This window comes from Oncorhynchus mykiss, chromosome 14 (assembly GCF_057628025.1).
Source record: "Oncorhynchus mykiss isolate SJ-2025 chromosome 14, ASM5762802v1, whole genome shotgun sequence".
Taxonomy (NCBI): Eukaryota; Metazoa; Chordata; class Actinopteri; order Salmoniformes; family Salmonidae; genus Oncorhynchus; species Oncorhynchus mykiss.
Genome location: NC_143035.1, coordinates 18,614,280 through 18,635,513, shown reverse-complemented (window position 1 = coordinate 18,635,513; position 21,234 = coordinate 18,614,280). Strand labels below are relative to the sequence as shown.

At 43.3% G+C, this 21,234-nt stretch overlaps 1 protein-coding gene across 45 annotated transcripts in view; it reads right to left on the bottom strand.

Moving 5' to 3' along the window:
* The window catches only part of rapgef2b (Rap guanine nucleotide exchange factor 2b), a 153,556-nt gene that overhangs the window by 78,576 nt on the left and 53,746 nt on the right, over positions 1-21,234 (bottom strand). For 35 of the 45 annotated variants that reach the window (XM_036943069.2, XM_090198489.1, XM_090198491.1 and 32 more), the window contains exons 4-5: positions 15,976-16,059; positions 2,086-2,161 (exon numbers count right to left, since the gene is read on the bottom strand). In XM_036943069.2, the coding sequence (XP_036798964.1) occupies positions 2,086-2,161; positions 15,976-16,059 (160 nt within the window). Of the gene's footprint in view, positions 1-2,085; positions 2,162-7,755; positions 10,906-15,975; positions 16,060-21,234 lie in introns of those variants that run through there. The other 10 variants (XM_036943073.2, XM_090198498.1, XM_090198501.1 and 7 more) reach the window with 2 other exon arrangements.

Genomic DNA, 21,234 nt, shown 5'->3' with positions numbered 1-21,234 from the left:
AGCCAGTCCATATCAGCCAGCCAGCCAGTCCATATCAGCCAGCCAGCCAGTCCATATCAGCCAGCCAGTCCATATCAGCCAGCCAGCCAGTCCGTCCATATCAGCCATCCAGCCAGTTCATATCAGCCATCCAGCCAGTCCATATCAGCCATCCAGCCAGTGTCAGCCATCCAGCCAGTGTCAGCCATCCAGCCAGTGTCAGCCATCCAGCCAGTGTCAGCCATCCAGCCAGCGTCAGCCATCCAGCCAGCGTCAGCCATCCAGCTAGCGTCAGCCATCCAGCCAGCGTCAGCTAGCCAGTCAGTCAGCCAGCGTCAGCCAGCGTCAGCCAGCCAGCATCAGCCAGCCAGCATCAGCCAGCGTGTCAGTGGCAACCAGCCAGCCAGCGTCAACCAGTCAGTCAGTGTCAGCCAGTCAGTGTCAGCCGGACCCCCGCCAAGTACACCCCCCCCCCCCCCCACTCGGCGTCCGTCAGCTGCTGCCCTCCCTCCCTCCCGATCACACTGTCTCCCTGGCTCTGCTCTGGCTGTCTAGCACCTTCCAGAGTCACAGCCCCGTGAAATGGCACATAAGGGATACTGGCAAAACTGGCCTGGTAAATGATGAATACAACTTGTGCTTGAGGAGAAAGAAAGCTACTTTCATGAGGCATGGGCTATTGGAAGACAGAAAGACATGTACAAAATAATGCAGCAAAACATATTTTCTCTGATCACAAAAAGCATTTTACAACTTGATACTTAACAGTCGTGTGCAGCAGCCTGGTGACATATGCCTGGTGTTAGAATAACACATTTAAGGCCTTTACAGTTGGCACACTGTCCTCCATTGCCAGCTTCTTTACTGCGGTTTCACATTTCATAGCACTTAGCCTTTGGGATTACACATCAAATCTCTCTGCCTCCCTCTGCCATACCAACTGCTGCTATGGCAACAGCAGGGGAGCTGTGGTGGATGACAGTTGTGTATGACAGAGGAGAAATAGCAAGAGTAAGTGCATGTGATGTGTATCAGTTTGTGTATGTGTGTATTGATTTGGTTTGAGTGTGTGCGTGCGTACGAGTATCGGTTCGGTTTGCGTGTGAGAGCCGCTGGTGCCTCGGTATCATAGCACTCCAACGCCATTCTCCCAGTAATTCTAGGGAGCTTGTTGCGCCCATAATAGCCGAGGACCATGCCAGGAAGGGGTAATGATCAACAGCAGGACAGAGAGAAGGCTATTAGAAGAGCTGGAGCTTAGATGTTGGAGATACATTTAACAAAAAGGCACCACCTATATGAATATTATCATAGAAATCCATAGGACACTGATTACTAAGAATATATCTTAGTTGCAACCATGCTGTATGGGAGATGCTGGTTAACACATAGGTTAAGTATGACTGCTCCGTTCAAACGGAGCAATAGGAGACGTGTGTGTGATTCAATTGGTGTCAAATTGTAGTCTGTGTGTGTGCTCGATTATGTGTGTGCGCATGATTATGTGTGGTGTGTGCCTGCACACGTCAGAGAGAAAATAACGGGTGGGCTTTCATATCTTTAAAGATCTAGCACACTTCCAAGACCTACTGTTCGACCGCAGATTGCATTGTGCCTCTACTTTTATGTCCTGGTAAAGCTGGATCGATTGGTTTTCAACATCGCTTTTTATAAAAGGTCTGTGTCAAGTGGGTCAAACGTTACATCACAGACTGTAGCCTTCGACTGAAGAGTGAAAAATAACTGGAAATTACTGCGACACATATATATATTCATCACATATAAGTATGTGCGTGAGCAGTGAACAAGAAAACTGCTGCACATACTATAGCTGAAGCCATGTCAACAGAAGCACTAGCATTACTTGTAGTTGATATTACGCCGCAACAAAAATTAAATATAAAACTTACATTGTGGGCGCATCATCTAAATTAGATGGGGTGTAAAAGTCCTCATTAAACATGTTAGGTCGTTGCTAAGTCACGTCCCCATAAGCCCTACGTCGCCTTTATAAACCCCCGTCCCAGTACATTAGTGTATGAAGCGGTGTGCTGTTGCCTGATGTGGCGTCACTGTGGTAAAGTTGGCAACGCTGGCGGGACTCACCACAATCATCTCCGAAGGTTCCAGAACGATGCACTCACATCCACGTCTCAGGCTCCCTGCAGAACGCTTCCCAAAACTGGTGAGAGAACAAATGACAGAGAAAAAAAAGAAGAGTTTAGGGAAAACTACTTTTAATACATTTTGCTTGGCATCGGTGGGATTCAATCTGGAATTTCTGTTATTCCTGTTCAAACGATAGACAAACATAGGCAGGGAAGCTTAGTGGTTAGAGCGTTGGACTAGAAACTGGAAGGTTGCAAGTTCAAACCCCCGAGCTGACAAATCTGTTGTTCTGCCCCTGAACAGGCCGTTAACCCACTGTTCCTAGGCCATCATTGAAAATAAGAATTTGTTCTTAACTGACTTGCCTAGTTAAGGTAAAAAATTAAAAAAAATAAAAAAATAAAAAATAGACAAACATTGGCAGTAGAATGGCCCGTACTGAAGAGCACAGTGACTTTCCACTTGGTCCCATCATAGGATGCCACTTTTCCAACAAGTTTGTCAAATATCTGCCAAGCTAGAGCTGCGGTCATGTGTAAGTGCTGTTATTGTGAAAAAGAAACATCTAGGAGCAACAACGGAACAGCTGTGAAGTGGTAGGCCACACAAGCTCAAAGAATGGGACCCCAATCGTCAGTCCTTGGTTGCAACACTCTGGAAGCAACATCAGCACAAGAACTGTTCTTCGGGAGCCGCACACAAGCCTAAGATCACCATGCGCAATGCCAAGCATCGGCTGGAGTGGTGTAAAGCGTTCCACCATTTAACTCTGGAGCAACATAAATGCGTTCTCTGGAATGTTGAATCACGTTTCACCATCTGGCAGTCCGAACGAAAAAATGTGGGTTTGGCAGATGCCAGGAGAACGCAGCCTGCCCTAATGCATAGAGCCAACTGTAAAGTTTGGTGGAGGAGGAATAATGATCTGGAGCTGTTATTCATGGATTGGGCTAAGTCCCTTAGTTCCAGTGAAGGGACATCTTAACTCTACAACATACAAAGACATTCTAGACGATTCTGTGTATCCAAGTTTGAGGCAACAGTTTGGGGAAGGCCTTAAACTGCTATCCCAGGGAAACATGTTTCCATTGCCAAAGCAAGTGAAATAGATAATAAACAAAAGTGAAAAAGGACAAAATTAACAGTAAACATTACTCAAAAGTTCAAAAAGAATAAAGTCATTTCAAATGTCATATTATATATAGATAGACTGCTCAAAAAAATAAAGTGAACACTAAAATAACACATCCTAGATCTGAATGAATGAAATATTCTTATTAAATACTTTTTTCTTTACATAGTTGAATGTGCTGACAAAGTCACAAAAATTATCAATGGAAATCAAATTTATCAACCCATGGAGGTCTGGATTTGGAGTCACACTCAAATGCCTGGGCATGCTCCTGATGAGGTGGCGGATGGTCTCCTGAGGGATCTCCTCCCAGACCTGGACTAAAGCATCCGCCAACTCCTGGACAGTCTGTGGTGCAACATGACGTTGGTGGATGGAGCGAGACGTGATGTCCCAAATGTGCTCAATTGGATTCAGGTCTGGGGAACGGACGGTCCATAGCATCAATGCCTTCCTCTTGCAGGAACTGCTGACACACTCCAGCCACATGAGGTCTAGCATTGTCTTGCATTAGGAGGAACCCAGGGCCAACAGCACCAGCATATGGTCTCACAAGGGGTCTGAGGATCTCATCTCGGTACCTAATGGCAGTCAGGCTACCTCTGGCGAGCGCATGGAGGGCTGTGCGGCCCCCCCCAAAGAAATGCCACCCCACACCATGACTGACCCACCGCCAAACCGGTCATGCTAGAGGATGTTGCAGGCAGCAGAACGTTCTCCACGGCGTTTCCAGACTCTGTCACATCGGTCACGTGCTCAGTGCAAACCTGCTTTCATCTGTGAAGAGCACAGGGCAGGGCGCCAGTGGCGAATTTGCCAATCTTGGTGTTCTCTGGCAAATGCCAAACGTCCTGCACGGTGTTGGGCTGTAAGCACAACCCCCACCTGTGGACGTCAGGCCCTCATCACCCTCATGGAGTCTGTTTCTGACCGCTTGAGCAGACACATGCACATTTGTGGCCTGCTGGAGGTCATTTTGCAGGGCTCTGGCAGTGCTCCTCCTTGCACAAAGGCGGAGGTAGCGGTCCTGCTGCTGGGTTGTTGCCCTCCTACGGCCTCCTCCACATCTCCTGATGTACTGGCCTGTCTCCTGGTAGCGCCTCCATGCTCTGGGCACTACGCTGACAGACACAGCAAACCTTCTTGCCACAGCTCGCATTGATGTGCCATCCTGGATGAGCTGCACTACCTGAGCCACTTGTGTGGGTTGTAGACTCCGTCTCATGCTACCACTAGAGTGAAAGCACCTCCAGCATTCAGAAGTGACCAAAACATCAGCCAGGAAGCATAGGAACTGAGAAGTGGTCTGTGGTCCCCACCTGCAGAACCACTCCTTTATTGGGGGTGTCTTGCTAATTGCCTATAATTTCCACCTGTTGTCTATTCCATTTGCACAACAGCATGTGAAATGTATTGTCAGTGTTGCTTCCTAAATGGACAGTTTGATTTCACAGAAGTGTGATTGACTTGGAGTTACATTGTGCTGTTTAAGTTTTCCCTTTATGTTTTTTGAGCAGTGTATATATAGTGTTGTAGCAATGTGCAAATAAACAAATATGGGTTGTATTTACAATGGTGTTGTTCTTCCCTGGTTGCCCTTTTCTTGTGGCAACAGGTTACAATTTTTACTGCTGTGATGGCACACTGTGGTATTTCACCCAGTAGATATGGGAGTTAATGTGTCTGCGTAATCTGAGGGAAATATGCGTCTCTAATATAGTCATACATTTGGCAGGGGGTTAGGAAGTGCAGCTCACTTTCCACCTCATTGTGGGCATTGTGCACATTGTCTTCTCTTGAGTCAGGTCTACCTATGTCGGTCTCTCAATGACAAGGCTATACTCACTCAGTCTGTATATAGTCCGTTTTCTTTCATTTTGGGTCAGACAGTGGCAGGCATGTGTACTCTGTTTAGGGCCAAATAGCTTTCTAGTTTGCTCAGTTTTTTTTGTAAATTTTTCCCAATGTGTCAAGTAATTATCTTTTTATTTTCTTGTTATTTGGTTGGGTCTAATTGTGTTGCTGTCCTGGGGCTCTGTTTGTGAACAGAGCCCCAGGACCAGCTTGCTTAGGGGACTCTCTGAAGGTGATGGCTTTGTTATGGAAGGTTTGGGAATCGCTTCCTTTTAGGTGGTTGTAGAATTTAACAGCTCTTTTCAACAATAATTATTTGGTGTTTTACTAGGGACACTGAGGATATCTTTGCAGAGTCTCAATTTGGTGTTTGTCCCATTTAGTGAATTATTGGTTGGTGAGCGGACCCCAGACCTCATAACCATAACGGGCAATGGGTTCTATAACCGATTTAAGTAATTTTAACCAGATACTAATTGGTATGTTGAATTTCATGTTCCTTTTGATGGCGTAGAAGGTGTCTCTCAGATCTTTCACAGCATTGTAAACGTTACCTGTGGCGTTGATGTTTAGGCCAAGGTAGGTATAGTTATGTGCTTTAGGGCAACAGTGTCTAGGTGGAATTTGTATTTGTGGTCCTAGCAACTGGACCTTTTTTTGAACACCATTTTTGTCTTACTGAGATTTACAATTAGGGCCCAGGTCTGACAGAATCTGTGCAGAAGATCTAGGTGCTGCTGTAGGCTGCCCTCAGTTGGGGACAGAAGCACCAGATCATCAGCAAACAGTAGACATTTGACTTCAGATTCCCGTAGGGTGAAGCTGGGTGCTGCAGACTGTTGTAGTGCCAATTCGATGATATACATGTTGAAGAGGGTGGGGCTCAAGCTGCATCCCTGTCTCACCCCATGAGCCTGTGGAAAGAAATGTGTTTTTTACCAATTTTAACCACACACCGTGTACATGGATTTATAATGTCATGACGTTTTTGTTTATATAAATGCTGCAGTTGCCACTCAAGTTTTTTCTTCCAATTGTGAACTGTATGAAATAACTAGCTAGTTAGCGGTGTGTGCTAAAAGTGTTTCAAAATCTGTCTGAGACCTCAAAGTAGTTGTGTTCTTTGCTATGTACGGCCATGGCTTTTGTGGAGTGATAGGTAACGATGCTTCAAGGGTGACTGTTGATGATGTGTTCAGAGGGTCCCTGATTCAAGCCCAAGTTGGGGCGAGGAGAGGGATGGAAGCAACAGTGTTACATTGATGCTCTGGACCAGAATCACTCGGTTGGGCTCTGTATTGTGGTTGCTGCAGAAAATAAGTGCAAAAGGGGTGAGTGTAACCAGAGTAAAATGGCTAGCTAGTTAGTGGTGCACGCTTGTAGAGTTTCAACTCTATGATGTCAATCGGTCTGAGACCTTTAAGTTGTTGTTACCCCTGTGGCTTTTGTGAAGCAATAGGTAACGATGCTTCATGGGAGGCAGTTGATCTGTTCAGGGGGTCCCTGGTTTAAGCCCAGGTTGGGCCAAGGGGCAGGACTGAATAAATACTGTTACACATGTTTGACCCTATCAATGTTTCTTTCACAATCCTGTTTGTTCCCATTAGTCCTAAATTATAGCATTTCAAGGTTACATTTGATGACTGACGAGAATGGTTTTAAAAAGATTTCATCTAAGCGTGTTCTTCAAGAAGGATTGATGTGCAGGACTACTACAATATGTCGAGTGTGTTAAGCTGTGTGGGGTTAATGCCAATCATGACTGTTTGACTTGACTGGTGATGAGACTGCCTCAGCTGCAGCTTATGCCCTCTTAGCTGGGAGACCACCAAATAGCGTGCTCAACCATGCCCTTCTATTTACATTCCTTTCCATAAGTACTCCAACACACCATTTCATAGTGTCCTTTCTGCAAATGCCACAATATATGAGCTAATAAGGTTATGTACGTAGAGAGAGTGTAGGGGGAAGGGGGGTTGACTTCCACATGTGGGCCTTTTTTAGGCGTCAATCTCACTACAACTTCACCCCACCTGTCCAGACGAGTCATAACAATGGTATATGTTTAGGGTTTGGGAATGTAAATCAGAAGATGGAAACAGTAAAGGTTACAAGTTCGACTTGCATTTTTAACAAAGATTAATCCCCTGGTTATGCAAGACTTTTGCTGCTTGGTGGTGGTGAAGCCGCAAGAAGGTGGGCAGAGAGAGTGCCTCAGGGGTAATCAAATAGAGGTCGACCGATTAATCGGAATGGCCGATTAATTAGGGCCGATTTCAAGTTTTCATAACAACGGGAAGTTTGTAGTTTTGGACGTCGATTTTTATTTATTTTTACATATATTTAAGCTATATTTAACTAGGCAAGTCAGTTAACCTCACTGGGATATGTGGGATGCTAGCGTCCCACCTGGCCAAAAGCCAGGGACAATGCAGAGTGCTAAATTCAAATAAATTACTATAAAAATCTAACTTTCCTTAAAACACACATGCAAGATAGCAAATTAAAGCTACACTTGTTGTGAATCCAGCCCACATGTCACATTTCAAAAAGGATTTTTGGCGAAAGCAAACGAAGCTATTATCTGAGGATAGTACCTCCGTAAACAAAGAGAGAAAGCCTATTTCAACCCTGCAGGCGCGACACATAACACAGAAATAAAAATATAATTCATGCCTTACCTTTGACGAGCTTCTTTTGTTGGCACTCCAATATGTCCTTTTGTTCGATTAATTCCGTCGATATATATCCAAAATGTGCATTTATTTGGCGCGTTTGATCCAGAAAAACACCGGTTCCAACTTGCGCAACGTGACTACAAAATATCTCAAAAGTTACCTGTAAACTTTGCCAAAACATTTCAAACTACTTTAGGTATTTTTTTAACAGTACACTTCAAGTGACCCTCGTTCAAGATGGCCATACTTCTTCATTACACAAAGGAAAAACCGCAACCAATTTCTAAAGACTGTTGACATCCAGTGGAAGCGATAGGAACTGCAAGAAGGTCCCTTAGAAATCTGGATTCCCAATGAAAACCCATTGAAAAGAGAGTGACCTCAAAAAAAAATCTGAATGGTTTGTCCTCGGGGTTTCGCCTGCTAAATAAGTTCTGTTATACTCACAGACATGATTCAAACAGTTTTAGAAACTTCAGTGTTTTCTATCCAAAGCTACTAATAATATGCATATCTTATCTTCTGGGGAGGAGTAGCAGGCAGTTGAATTTGGGCATGCATTTCATCCGGATGTGGAAACACTGCCCAGTCACCAAGAAGTTAAGAACACATTCTTATTTTCAGGATACTGGATACAGGAGACTGCCTGTTACGCGAATGCAGTAAGCCAAGGTAAGTTGCTAGCTAGCATTAAACTTATCTTGTAAAAAACAATCAATCATAATCACTAGTTAACTACACATGGTTGATGATATTACTAGTTTATCTAGCTTGTCCTGCGTTGTATATAATCGATGTGGTGCGCATCGTTGCTCCAATGTGTACCTAACCATAAACATCGATGCCTTCCTTAAAATCAATACACAGAAGTATATATTTTTAGACCTGCATATTTAGCTTAAAGAAATCTAGGTTAGCAGGCAATATTAACCAGGTGAAATTGTGTCACTTCTCTTGCGTTCATTGCACGCAGAGTCCGTGTATATGTAACAGTTTGAGCAGCCTAATTTGCCAGAATTTTATGTAATTATGACATAACATTGAAGGTTGTGCAATGTAACAGGAATATTTAGACTTATGGATGCCACCCGTTAGATAAAATACGTAACAGTTCCGTATTTCACTTAAAGAATAAACGTCTTGTTTTCGAGATGATAGTTTCCGGATTCGACCATATTAATGACCTCAGGCTCGTATTTCTGTGTGTTATGTTATAACTAAGTCTATGATTTGATAGAGCAGTCTGACTGAGCGATGGTAGGCACCAGCAGGCTCGTAAGCATTCATTCAAACAGCACTTTTGTGTGTTTGCCAGCAGCTGTTTATGACTTCAAGCCTATCAACTCCCAAGATTAGGCTGATGTAACCGATGTGAAATTGCTAGCTAGGTAGCGGGGTGCGTCACTCGCTCTGAGACTTGGAGTGGTTGTTCCCCTTGCTCTGCATGGGTAATGCTGCTTCGAGGGTGGCTGTTGTCGTTGTGTTGCTGGTTCGAGCCCAGGGAGGAGCGAGGAGAGGGACGGAAGCTATAGTGTTACACTGGCAATACTAAAGTGCCTATAAGAACATCCAATAGTCAAAAGGTTAATGAAATACAAATGGTATAGAGAGAAATGGTCCTATAATTCCTACAATCTAAAACCTCTTACCTGGGAATATTGAAGACTCATGTTAAAAGGAACCACCAGCTTTTGTATGTTCTCATGTTCTGCGTAAGGAACTTAAACGTCAGCTTTTTCATATGGCATATATTGCACTTTTATTTTCTTCTCCAACACTTTGTTTTTGTATTATTTAAACCAAATTGAACATCTTTCATTATTTATTTATTTTTACCTTTATTTAACTAGGCAAGTCAGTTAAGAACAAATTCTTATTTTCAATGACGGCCTAGGAACAGTGGGTTAACTGCCTGTTCAGGGGCAGAGCGACAGATTTGTACCTTGTCAGCTCAGGGATTTGAACTTGCAACGTTTCGGTTACTAGTAGAACACTAACCACTAGGATACCCTTGAGGCTAAATTGATTTTGATGTATTATATTAAGTTAAAATAAGTGTTCATTCAGTATTGTTGTAATTGTCATTATTACAAATAAAAATAAATTGGCAGATTAATCGGTATCGGCTTTTTTTGGTCCTCCAATAAATCGGTATCTGCGTTGAAAAATCTAAATCTGTCGACCACTATAATCAAAGTCAATGAAAACATGACCGGGAAACTAATAGTTTAAGGTCTCCAACCAACTCCAACCGACCAAAGGCTAAACAGACAGTCAAGATGGTTAGAGGGCATCGAAAGAGTGCAGAGTGTCTGATGCCTTCTCGCCCATCCAACACAAACACAAAACATGCCGTTCGGGCACATGGTGGCTTTCCTGAACTGTAAATAGAAGCCGACATCCAGGCAAAGAATTCACAAGTGACTTGTGACTAATGACTCATACATTTTACTTCCCGAAATATAACTTGATGCTTCAATGACGCTGAAATAGGGTGGAGTGCATCCATTTTGGGTACACATTGAGTGGAGTGCATCTCAAAATATCAAATCATGCCTAGTGTCTACTCCTTTCATAACTTTCCCCACAAATTCAAAAGCACAAAAGTTAAATGTAGTGTTAGTTCAGTTGCCAAACGGATGTATAACCTCAACCCAACAAATCTCTCTGCTGAGCTGATCTGGAGGCTAACAATAACCAAATAATTTTTAAAAACATGCCTTGCATCCCTGACATCTTTCATATACTCTAATCATTGAACCCACCAGCTCCCTTGCTGGAGAAAAGTCATAATTTCAGCTACAACCTACCATTGTGCTACTGTGTGCTGGTCCTCCTAGGGAAAACATGTCTCACAGACTCACGCCTCGTGCCTGGAAGTTAAGAAAAGCTCAATGAACTCATACCTGCCAGAGGTCTGTCATCTGGTATGTATATCCTCTCTCTCTCTCTCAAAGTCTTTCCTCAGTCTACAACCACCTAGACGAGTACATCCAGTTGGGAAAAGTTCTGATCAATCGCAGCATTTCACTCCGCTCATAGTTGCACCCTCCTGCTGGTGTTTGAGTGAGTGAGTGAGTGTGTGAGAGGGTGTGTGTGTGTGTGCCTGTCTCTAGCTACACCGTGCGTACTCTGGCCAACATTCCAGTGCACAGCTCACTTCCTGCAGGCCTGGGAGCATACAGGCCAGGGGTGGGGTGGTGCGAGGGTGACCCTTTCTTCCACCAGTCCTTCTCTGCAGGCCATATACATGAACTCTGGTGCAACAGGCTACAATTTTGACTAGTGGGGAGTAATACGCACGCAGCTCTCACTCCTATACCCTCCCTTTTTTTGATCTCCTTATTGTTGCTACAATTATGATTATAATAATAAGTAATGTAGTTATCATTAGTAGGCTTTGTATAGTATCCTTGTATAACCACCATCGAGCTGTAGGCCTAAGAGCACATACATACATACATACATACATACATACATACATACATCTCAAAAAAATAAAGGGAACACTTAAACAACACAATGTAACTCCAAGTCGATCACACTTTTGTGAAATCAAACTGTCCACTTAGGAAGCAACACTGATTGACAATAAATTTCACATGCTGTTGTGCAAATGGAATAGACAACAGGTGGAAATTATAGGCAATTAGCAAGACACCCCCAATAAAAGAGTGGTTCTGCAGGTGGGGACCACAGACCACTTCTCAGTTCCTATGCTTCCTGGCTGATGTTTTGGTCACTTTTGAATGCTGGCGGTGCTTTCACTCCAGTGGTAGCATGAGACTAAGTCTACAACCCACACAAGTGGCTCAGGTAGTGCAGCTCATCCAGGATGGCACATCAATGCGAGCTGAGGCAAGAAGGTTTGCTGTGTCTCTCAGCGTAGTGTCCAGAGCATGGAGGCGCTACCAGGAGACAGGCCAGTACATCAGGAGATGTGGAGGAGGCCGTAGGAGGGCAACAACCCAGCAGCAGGACCGCTACCTCCGCCTTTGTGCAAGGAGGAGCAGAAGGAGCACTGCCAGAGCCCTGCAAAATGACCTCCAGCAGGCCACAAATGTGCATGTGTCTGCTCAAACAGTCAGAAACAGACTCCATGAGGGTGGTATGAGGGCCCGACGTCCACAGGTGGGGGTTGTGCTTACAGCCCAACACCGTGCAGGACGTTTGGAATTTGCCAGAGAACACCAAGACTGGCAAATTCGCCACTGGCGCCCTGTGCTCTTCACAGATGAAAGCAGGTTCACACTGAGCACGTGACAGATGTGACAGAGTCTGGAAACGCTGTGGAGAACATTCTGCTGCCTGCAACATCCTCCAGCATGACCGGTTTGGCGGTGGGTCAGTCATGGTGTGGGGTGGCATTTCTTTGGGGGGCCGCACAGCCCTCCATGTGCTCGCCAGAGGTAGCCTGACTGCCATTAGGTACCGAGATGAGATCCTCAGACCCCTTGTGAGACCATATGCTGGTGTGGTTGGCACTGGGTTCCTCCTAATGCAAGACAATGCTAGACCTCATGTGGCTGGAGTGTGTCAGCAGTTCCTGCAAGAGGAAGGCATTGATGCTATGGACTGGCCCGCCCGTTCCCCAGACCTGAATCCAATTGAGCACATCTGTGACATCATGTCTCGCTCCATCCACCAACTCCACGTTGCACCACAGACTGTCCAGGAGTTGGCGGATGCTTTAGTCCAGGTCTGGGAGGAGATCCCTCAGGAGACCATCCGCCACCTCATCAGGAGCATGCCCAGGCATTGTAGGGAGGTCATACAGGCACGTGGAGGCCACACACACTACTGAGCCTCATTTTGACTTGTTTTTCCAGGACATTACATCAAAGTTGGATCAGCCTGTAGTGTGGTTTTCCACTTTAATTTTGAGTGTGACTCCAAATCCAGACCTCCATGGGTTGATAAATTAGATTTCCATTGATCATTTGTGTGATTTTGTTGTCAGCACATTCAACTATGTAAAGAAAAAAGTATTTAAGAATATTTCATTCATTCAGATCTATGATGTGTTATTTTAGTGTTCCCTTTATTTTTTGAGCAGTATATATATATATATATATATATATATATATATGATCAATAATCCAGAAAAACACTGGTTCAAACTCACGCAACATGACTACAAAATATCTAATAAGTTACCTGTAATCTTTGTCCAAACATTTCAAACAACTTACCTAATACAACTTTAGGTATTTTTTTACGTAAATAATCAATAAAATTTAAGAAGGGATAAACTGCGTTCAACAGCGGACAAAAACTAAGTGTAGCGAGCTTTCAGGTCGCTCGCCCCTAACAAACAGTACACTAGACTCAACCCTCATTCTGAACAGCCCTACTTCTTCATTTCTCAAAGGAAAAACATCAACCAATTTCTAAAGACTGGAAGTGATAGGAACTGCAAGCAAGTGCCTTAGAAATCTAGATCCCCATCAAAACCCATTGAAAAGAGAGTGACCTCAAAACAATGTTTTCCTGGATGGTTTGTCTCTGGGTTTCGCCTGCCAAATAACTTCTGTTATACTCAGACATTATCCAAACAGTTTTCTATCCAAATCTACTAATAATCCTAGCTTCTGGGCCTGAGTAGCAGGTAGTTTACTTTGGGCACGCTTCTCATCCGGATGTGAAAATGCCACCCCCTAGCCTAGAGAGGTTAATCCTAGGAAAAATTCCCTGTTTTAGGTCAGTTAGGATTACCACTTTATTTTAAGAATGTGAAATGTCAGAATAATAGTAGAGAAATCATTCTATTTCAGCTTTTATGAATTTCACCACATCCCCAGTGGGTCAGAAGTTTACATACACAATTAGTATTTGGTAGCATTGGCCCCAAAGTGTTTAACTTGGGTCAAACGTTTTAGGTAGCCTTCCACAAGCTTCCCACAATAAGTTGGGTGAATTTTGTCCCATTCCTCCTGACAGAGCTGGTGTAACTGAGTCAGGTTTGTAGGCCTCCTTGCTCGCGCACAAGCTTTTTCAGTTCTGCCCACAAATGTCCTATAGGTTTGAGGTCAGGGCTTTGTGATGGCCACTCCAATAACTTGACTTCTTTGTCCGTAAGCCATTGTGCCACAACTTTGAAAGTATGCTTGGTGTCATTGTCCATTTGGAAGATCCCATTTGCGACCAAGCTTTAACTTCCTAACGGATGTCCCCATGTGTAGTTGCAAACCGTAGTCTGGCTTTTTATGGCGGTTTTGGAGCAGTGACTTATTCCTTGCTGAGTGGCCTTTCAGGTTACACGGATATAGGGGCTTGTTTTACAGTGGATGTAGATAGATACTTTCGTACCCGTTTCCTCCAGCATCTTCACAGGGTCCTTTGCTGCTGTTCTGGGATTGATTTGCACTTTTCGCACCACAGTATGTTCATCTCTAAGAGACAGAACGCGTCTCCTTCCTGAACGCTATGAAGGCTGCGTGGTCTCATGGTGTTTATACTTGTGTACTATTGTTTGTACAGATGAACATGGTACCTTCAGGCGTTTGGAAATTGCTCCCAAGGATGAACCAGACTTGTGGAGGTCTACAATTGTTTTTCTGAGGTCTTGGCTGATTTCTTTTGATTTTCCCATGCAGAGGCAATGAGTGAAGGTAGGCCTTGAAATACATTCACAGGCACACCTCCAATTGACTCAAATTATGTCAATTAGCCTATCAGAAGCTTCTAAAGCCATAACATCATTATCTGGAATTTTCCAAGCTGTTTCAAAGCACAGTCAATTTAGTGTTTGTAAACTTCTGACCCACTGGAACTGTGATAGTGAATTATAAGTCAAATAATCTGACTGTAAACAATTGTTGGAAAAATGACTTGTGTCGTGCACAAAGTAGATGTCTTAACCCACTTGCTAAAACTATAGTTTGTTAACCAGAAATTTGTGGAGTGGCTGAAAAACGAGTTTTAATGACTCCAACCCAAGTGTATGTAAACTTCCGACTTCAACTGTACATTATCTTTCCCTTCATGTATTGTAAAGATTGGGCTGAAACATCACAGGTGATATGATTATCTGTCACAGTGTACTGTGCATTATTCCAAAAACAAATGGGTGAATATTAAACCCATTTAGCTCCTCCTGCACAACTAAGTGGGCTAATATTAAACCCATTTAGCTCCTCCTGCACAACTAAGTGGGCTAATATTAAACCCATATAGCTCCTCCGGCACAACTAAGTGGGCTAATATTAAACCCATATAGCTCCTCCTGCACAACTAAGTGGGCTAATATTAAACCCATTTAGCTCCTCCGGCACAACTAAGTGGGCTAATATTAAACCCATATAGCTCCTCCTGCACAACTAAGTGGGCTAATATTAAACCCATTTAGCTCCTCCTGCACAACTAAGTGGGCTAATATTAAACCCATATAGCTCCTCCGGCACAACTAAGTGGGCTAATATTAAACCCATATAGCTCCTCCTGCACAACTAAGTGGGCTAATATTAAACCCATTTAGCTCCTCCTGCACAACTAAGTGGGCTAATATTAAACCCATATAGCTCCTCCGGCACAACTAAGTGGGCTAATATTAAACCCATATAGCTCCTCCTGCACAACTAAGTGCCTCCCTGTGTGCCTGCATCATACGCTGAGCAAACAGTTTCAGACCCATTCTCCCTAGTGGGTTCCTCTCAAGCATTAAAGTCTAATCTGCCAATATCCTCAAATCCCTCTCAAGGAGACACACTTTCACCTTGGAAAGGGGAAAGGTACATTTTGAGCGTGGGTAGCGGCTGTCCGATTCTTGGCATTTTTCAGGTGGAGTGGAACGCGGGCCTGTGGCAACGATGCTCCAGACATGCATATGAGTTATGAGTGTTACTGACCCTGAGATATGACAGAATAATTAGAGCTAAGCTTCTTAAGTCACAGTGCTTCGTATTGACATTTTTTTACATAAAGGAGCATTGTTTCAAGACACCCACAGTAGGGAAAGCGAATCCCGTATGCAAGACTGGATTTCATCACTGCGTTTATTGAGACTAACATTTTAGACAGGGAGACAAATAATTCAGTCAGTGAGCCTAACATTTCAGTCGGTGACATTAATCATAGTTTTATTCACTTGTCTGCACCTGTAGTGTCTGTAGTCCAATGCACATATAGTCCTACTCTGATATAAGACACCCTTGGGTCAAAAAAGTGATTACAAAATGGTCGACAATTTGATCAAATCCAGTCCCAACTTGCTGTTATTCGTACCTGCTTCTTGGCAGGAACATGGACTCCTTGATGAAGACAGACCCGGACAGTAGGATATACCAGCAGCTTCCGATGTCATCCGGGCTGTGAAAGAGAAAACAGAGAGAATTGAACTGGTGAATCGCAAATTCAAATTCGTACCTGCACACACACCCAAGTGAAAACACAGACAGCGTAATACACGTCACAGACGAACTCACACTAACCCTGAGCAGTACAACAGAGAGGATGACACACACAAAGTTTTCCAACTTCCGAATAGAAAACTCCCTAGGTGGCAATTCCAGTGACGATAATGTCAGATTTGCTGTTTAAAGTAGCTGAAAGCAGCAGCAGAGGACTACAGTACAATGAGGGAGGATTCAACAGTCCATTGAGAGGGTTTTCTGATAGTTTTCTTGGCAAGCCATGGTTCTCTATTCAAATTGATCTAACAGAAAACAGCCCATTGATAGTACAGATCTAGGAGGAAATACCAGTACCGACACATAGCTCAGAGTCAACTTTGCAGTATGTTTTGTGTGCGTGTTATTTCATACATTACTTGCTCAGAATGTTTCTTGCATTATTAACAGCCAAAATTAATTGGTGGCTATAAGATCGGCAATCACTCTACAGCATTTCAACCAGAAATGTGATTTTCCTAAATTGGACCCTTTGTTTGAACACCCCGAGGCAGTTCCATTCATCCCGGGGGCTGCTCCAAAACACCGCCGCAGGAGAATAGGAATAAAGAGTGGGCTTCTAGTCAGACTCAGGAGGTATGCATAACCTCCACCGCTTCCGAGTATATTGCTCGCTAATATTTCCTTCCAGACTAACATTCTGTTTTATGGAATCATGGCTCTCTCAGGAACTACAGTCTCTGACCATTCAGCCAGTGGGGTTCCCCGATAACTCTCATTGGAAAAGAAAACTGGAGGTGTACGTTTCATGATTGACTTCTTGTGGTGTGATTATGGTAACGTACAGGAACTTTTGGTCTCCCGATCTGGAATACCTCACCATCTAATGCCGATTACATTACCTTCAGAGATCATTTTCTTAAGTAACTGTTACGGCCGTGTATATTCTCCCCCCAGCCGAAATGTCTCAAGGAAATAACCTGGACTTTATACATTGCAATGTCCGTACTGTGAGACGCCTAACACAGCGCTACAGGGAGACAGGATGGACAGCTGATTGTCCTCGCAGTGGCAGACCACGTGTAACGAGACATGCACAGGATCGATACATCCGAACATCACACCTGCGGGACAGGTACAGGATGGCAACTGACGCCTGAGTTACACCAGGAACGCAGAGTCCCTCCATCAGTGCTCAGACTGTCCGCAATAGGCTGAGAGAGGCTGGACTGAGGTCTTGTAGGACTTTTGTAAGGTAAGTCCTCACCAGACATCACCAGAAACAATGGCGCCTATGGGCACAAACCCACCGTCGCTGGACCAGACAGGACTGGCAAAAAGTGCTCTTCACGGATGTGGTTTTGTCTCACTGGGTGTGATGGTCGGATTTGCGTTTATCGTCGAAGGAATGAGCGTTACACCAAAGCCTGTACTCTGGAGCAGGATTGATTTGGAGGTGGAGGGTTCATCATGGTCTGAGGCAGTGTGTCACAGCATCATCGGACTGAGCTTGTCGTCATTGCAGGCAATTTCAACGCTGTGCATTACAAGGAAAACATCCTCCTCCCTCATGTGGTACCCTTCCTGCGGGCTCATCCTGACATGACCATCCAGCATGACAATGCCACCAGCCATACCGCTTGTTCTGTGAGTGCTTTCCAGCAAGACAGGAATGTCAGTGTTCTGCCATGGCCAGCGAAGAGCCCGGATCTCAATCCCATTGAGCACGTCTGGGACCTGTTGGATCAGAGTGAGGGTTAGGGCCATTTCTCCCCAGAAATGCCCGAGAAATTGCAGGTGCCTTGGTGGAAGAGTGGGGTAACATCTCATAGCAAGAACTGGCAAATCTGGTGCAGTCCATGAGGAGGAGATGCACAGCAGTACTTCATGCATCTCCCTTTGTTCAGGGACACATTATTAAATTTGTTAGTCACATGTCTGTAGAACTTGTTCAGTTTGTCTCAGTTGTTAAATCTTATGTTCATACAAATATTTACATATTAAGTTTGCTGAAAATAAAAAGCAGTTGACAGTGATAGAACATTTCATTTTTTGTTGAGTTTACACACACTTTAAAAAGTATGAGGTCACTTAGAAATGTTCTTGTTTTTGAAAGAAAAGCACATTTGTGTCCATTAACCTTTTGTGACTAGGGGGCAGTATTTTCATTTTTGGAAAAATAACGTTCCCGTAGTAAACGGGATATTTCGTCAGAACAAGATGGTAAAATATGCATATAATTGACTGCTTATGATAGAAAACACTCTAAAGTTTCCAAAACTGTAAAAATATTGTCTGTGAGTATAACAGAACTGATGTTGCGTCCCTATTGAGCAGTGAATGGGCTATCAACCAGATTCCTTTTTTCTATGGCTTCCCTAATGGGTCTAGTGTCACAATACATAGTTTCAGGCTTTTATTTTGAAAAATGAGCCTGAACGTCAACATTGCGTCAGTGGTCAGCTGAAGTCTCTCATAGTGTTTGGTGCGTAAATGACAAATGCGGCCATTGTTTCTCTCTATCCTACTAAGAAGCCACCAGTCCCGGTTGATATATTATCGAATAGATATTTGAAAAACACCTTGAGGATTGATTATAAACAACGAGATAATCAGTTTCTTGGCAATTTCTCGAAAGGAATATCCTTCATTTCTCAGAACAAGAATAAACTGACGAGTTTCAGAATAAAGTACTTGGTTTTTGGACATTTTGAGCCTGTAATCGAAACCAAATGCCGATGCTCCAGATACTCAATTAGTCTAAAGAAGGCCTGTTTTATTGCTTCTTTAAACTGTTTTCAGCTGTGCTAACTAATTGCAAAAGGGGTTTCTAAAGCTCAATTAGCTTCTTAAAATGATGAACTTGGATTAGCCAACACAAGGTCCCATTGGAACACGAGTGATGGTTTATGATAAATGGGCCTCTGTACGCCTACGTTGATATTCCATTAAAAATCAGCCGTTTCCAGCTACAATAGTCACTTACAATAATAACATGTCAACACTATTTCTGATCAATTTGGACCAAAAATGTTATGCTTTTCTTTCAAAAACAAGTAAAATGTCTAAACGACATCAAACTTTTGAACGGTAGTGTGTAGTATATATACACTATGTATATACTGTATGTACACACACACACAAACAGTATAACAGTCAAAAGTTTGGACACCTACTCATTCCAAGGTATTTAAAATTGTTATATTGTAGAATAATAGCGAAGACATCAAAACAATGAAATAACACATGGAATCATGTAGTAACCAAATTAAAGCGTTACACAAATCAAAATACATTTTATTTTTGATTCTTCAAAGTAGCCACCCTTTGAACACACTTGGTATTCTCTCAACCAGCTTCGCCTGGAATGCATTTCCAACAGTCCTGAAGGAGTTCCCACATATGCTGAGCACTTGTTGGCTGCTTTTACTTCACTGCGGTCCAACTCATCCGAAACCAACTCAATTGGGTTGAGGTTGGGTGATTGTGGAGGCCAGGTCATCAAATGCAGCACTCTCCTTCTTAGTCAAATAGCCCTTACACAGCCTGGAGGTGTGTTGGGTCATTGTCCTGTTGAAAAACAAATGATATCCCATCTGGTTTGGGCTTAGTGGGACTGGCGTATGGCTGCAGAACGCTGTGGTAGCCATGCTGGTTAAGCGTGCCATGAATTCTAAATCAATCACAGACAGTGTTAGCAGCAAAGCACCCCCACACCATCACCTCCATGCTTCACGGTGATTATGACACATGGAGATCATCCGTTCACCTACTCTACGTCTCACGACACAGCGTTTGGAACCAAAAATCTCCAATTTGGACTCATCAGACCGAAAGGACAAATGTGTCCATTGCTCATGTTTCTTGGCCCAAGCTGGTCACTTCTTATTAATGGTGTCCTTTGGTAGTGGTTTCTTTGCAGCAATTCGACAATGAAGGCCTGATTGATGCAGTCTCCTCTGAAAGGCTGAGGTTGCAATGTGTCTGTTAATTGAACTCTGTGAAGCATTTATTTGGGCTGCAATTTCTGAGGCTGGTAACTCGAATTAACTTATCCTCTGCAGCAGAGGTAACTCTGGGTCTTCCTTTGCCGTGGCGGTCCTCATGAAAAACAGTTTTATTATAGCGCTTGATGGTTTTTGCGATTGCACTCAAAGTAACTTTCAAAGTTCTTGAAATTTTCCCAACTGACTGATTTTCATGTCTTAAAGTAATTATGGACTATTGTTTCTCTTTGCTTATTTGAGCTGTTCTTGCCATAATATGGACTTGGTATTTTACCAAAAAGGGCTGTTTTCTGTATACCACTCCTATCTTGTCAGAACTGATTGGATCAAATGCATTAAGGAAAGAAATTCCAAATTAACTTAACAAGGCACACCTGTTTATTGAAATGCATTCCAGGTGACTACTTCATGAAGCTGGTTGAGAGAATGCCAAAACTGTGCAAAGCCGTCAAGGCAAAGGGGTGACTACTTTTAAAAATCTCAAATATAATTTGATTTGTGTAACAGTTTTTTGGTTACTACATAAATCCATATATGTTACTTGATAGAATAATAGTGAATACATCAAAACTACAATGTAGAAAATACTGAAAATAAAGAAAAACCCTGGAATGAGGTGAATTCAGACTAAACTTTTTCCACATTTTGTTACGTTACAATCTTATTTTAAAACACACAATGCCCCATAATGGCAAAGCGAAACCAAGTTTAAAAAACAGAAATAGCTTATTTACATCAGTATTCAGACCCTTTGCTAAATTGAGCTCATGTGCATCCTGTTTCCATTGATCATCCTTGAGATGTTTCTACAACTTGATTTGAGTCCACCTGTGGTAAATTCAATTGATTGGACATGATTTGGAAAGGCACACACCTGTCTATATAAGGTTCCACAGTTGATAGTGAATGTCAGAACAAAAACAAAGCCACGAGGTTGAAGGAATTGTCCATAGAGCTCCAAGACAGGATTGTGTCGAGGCACAGATCTCGGAAAGGGTACTAAAACATTTATGAAGCATTGAATGTCCACAAGAAGACAGTGGCCTCCATCACTCTTAAATGGAAGAAGTTTGGAACCACCAAGACTCTTTCTAGAGCGGTCTGCCCGGCCAAACTGAGCAATCGGG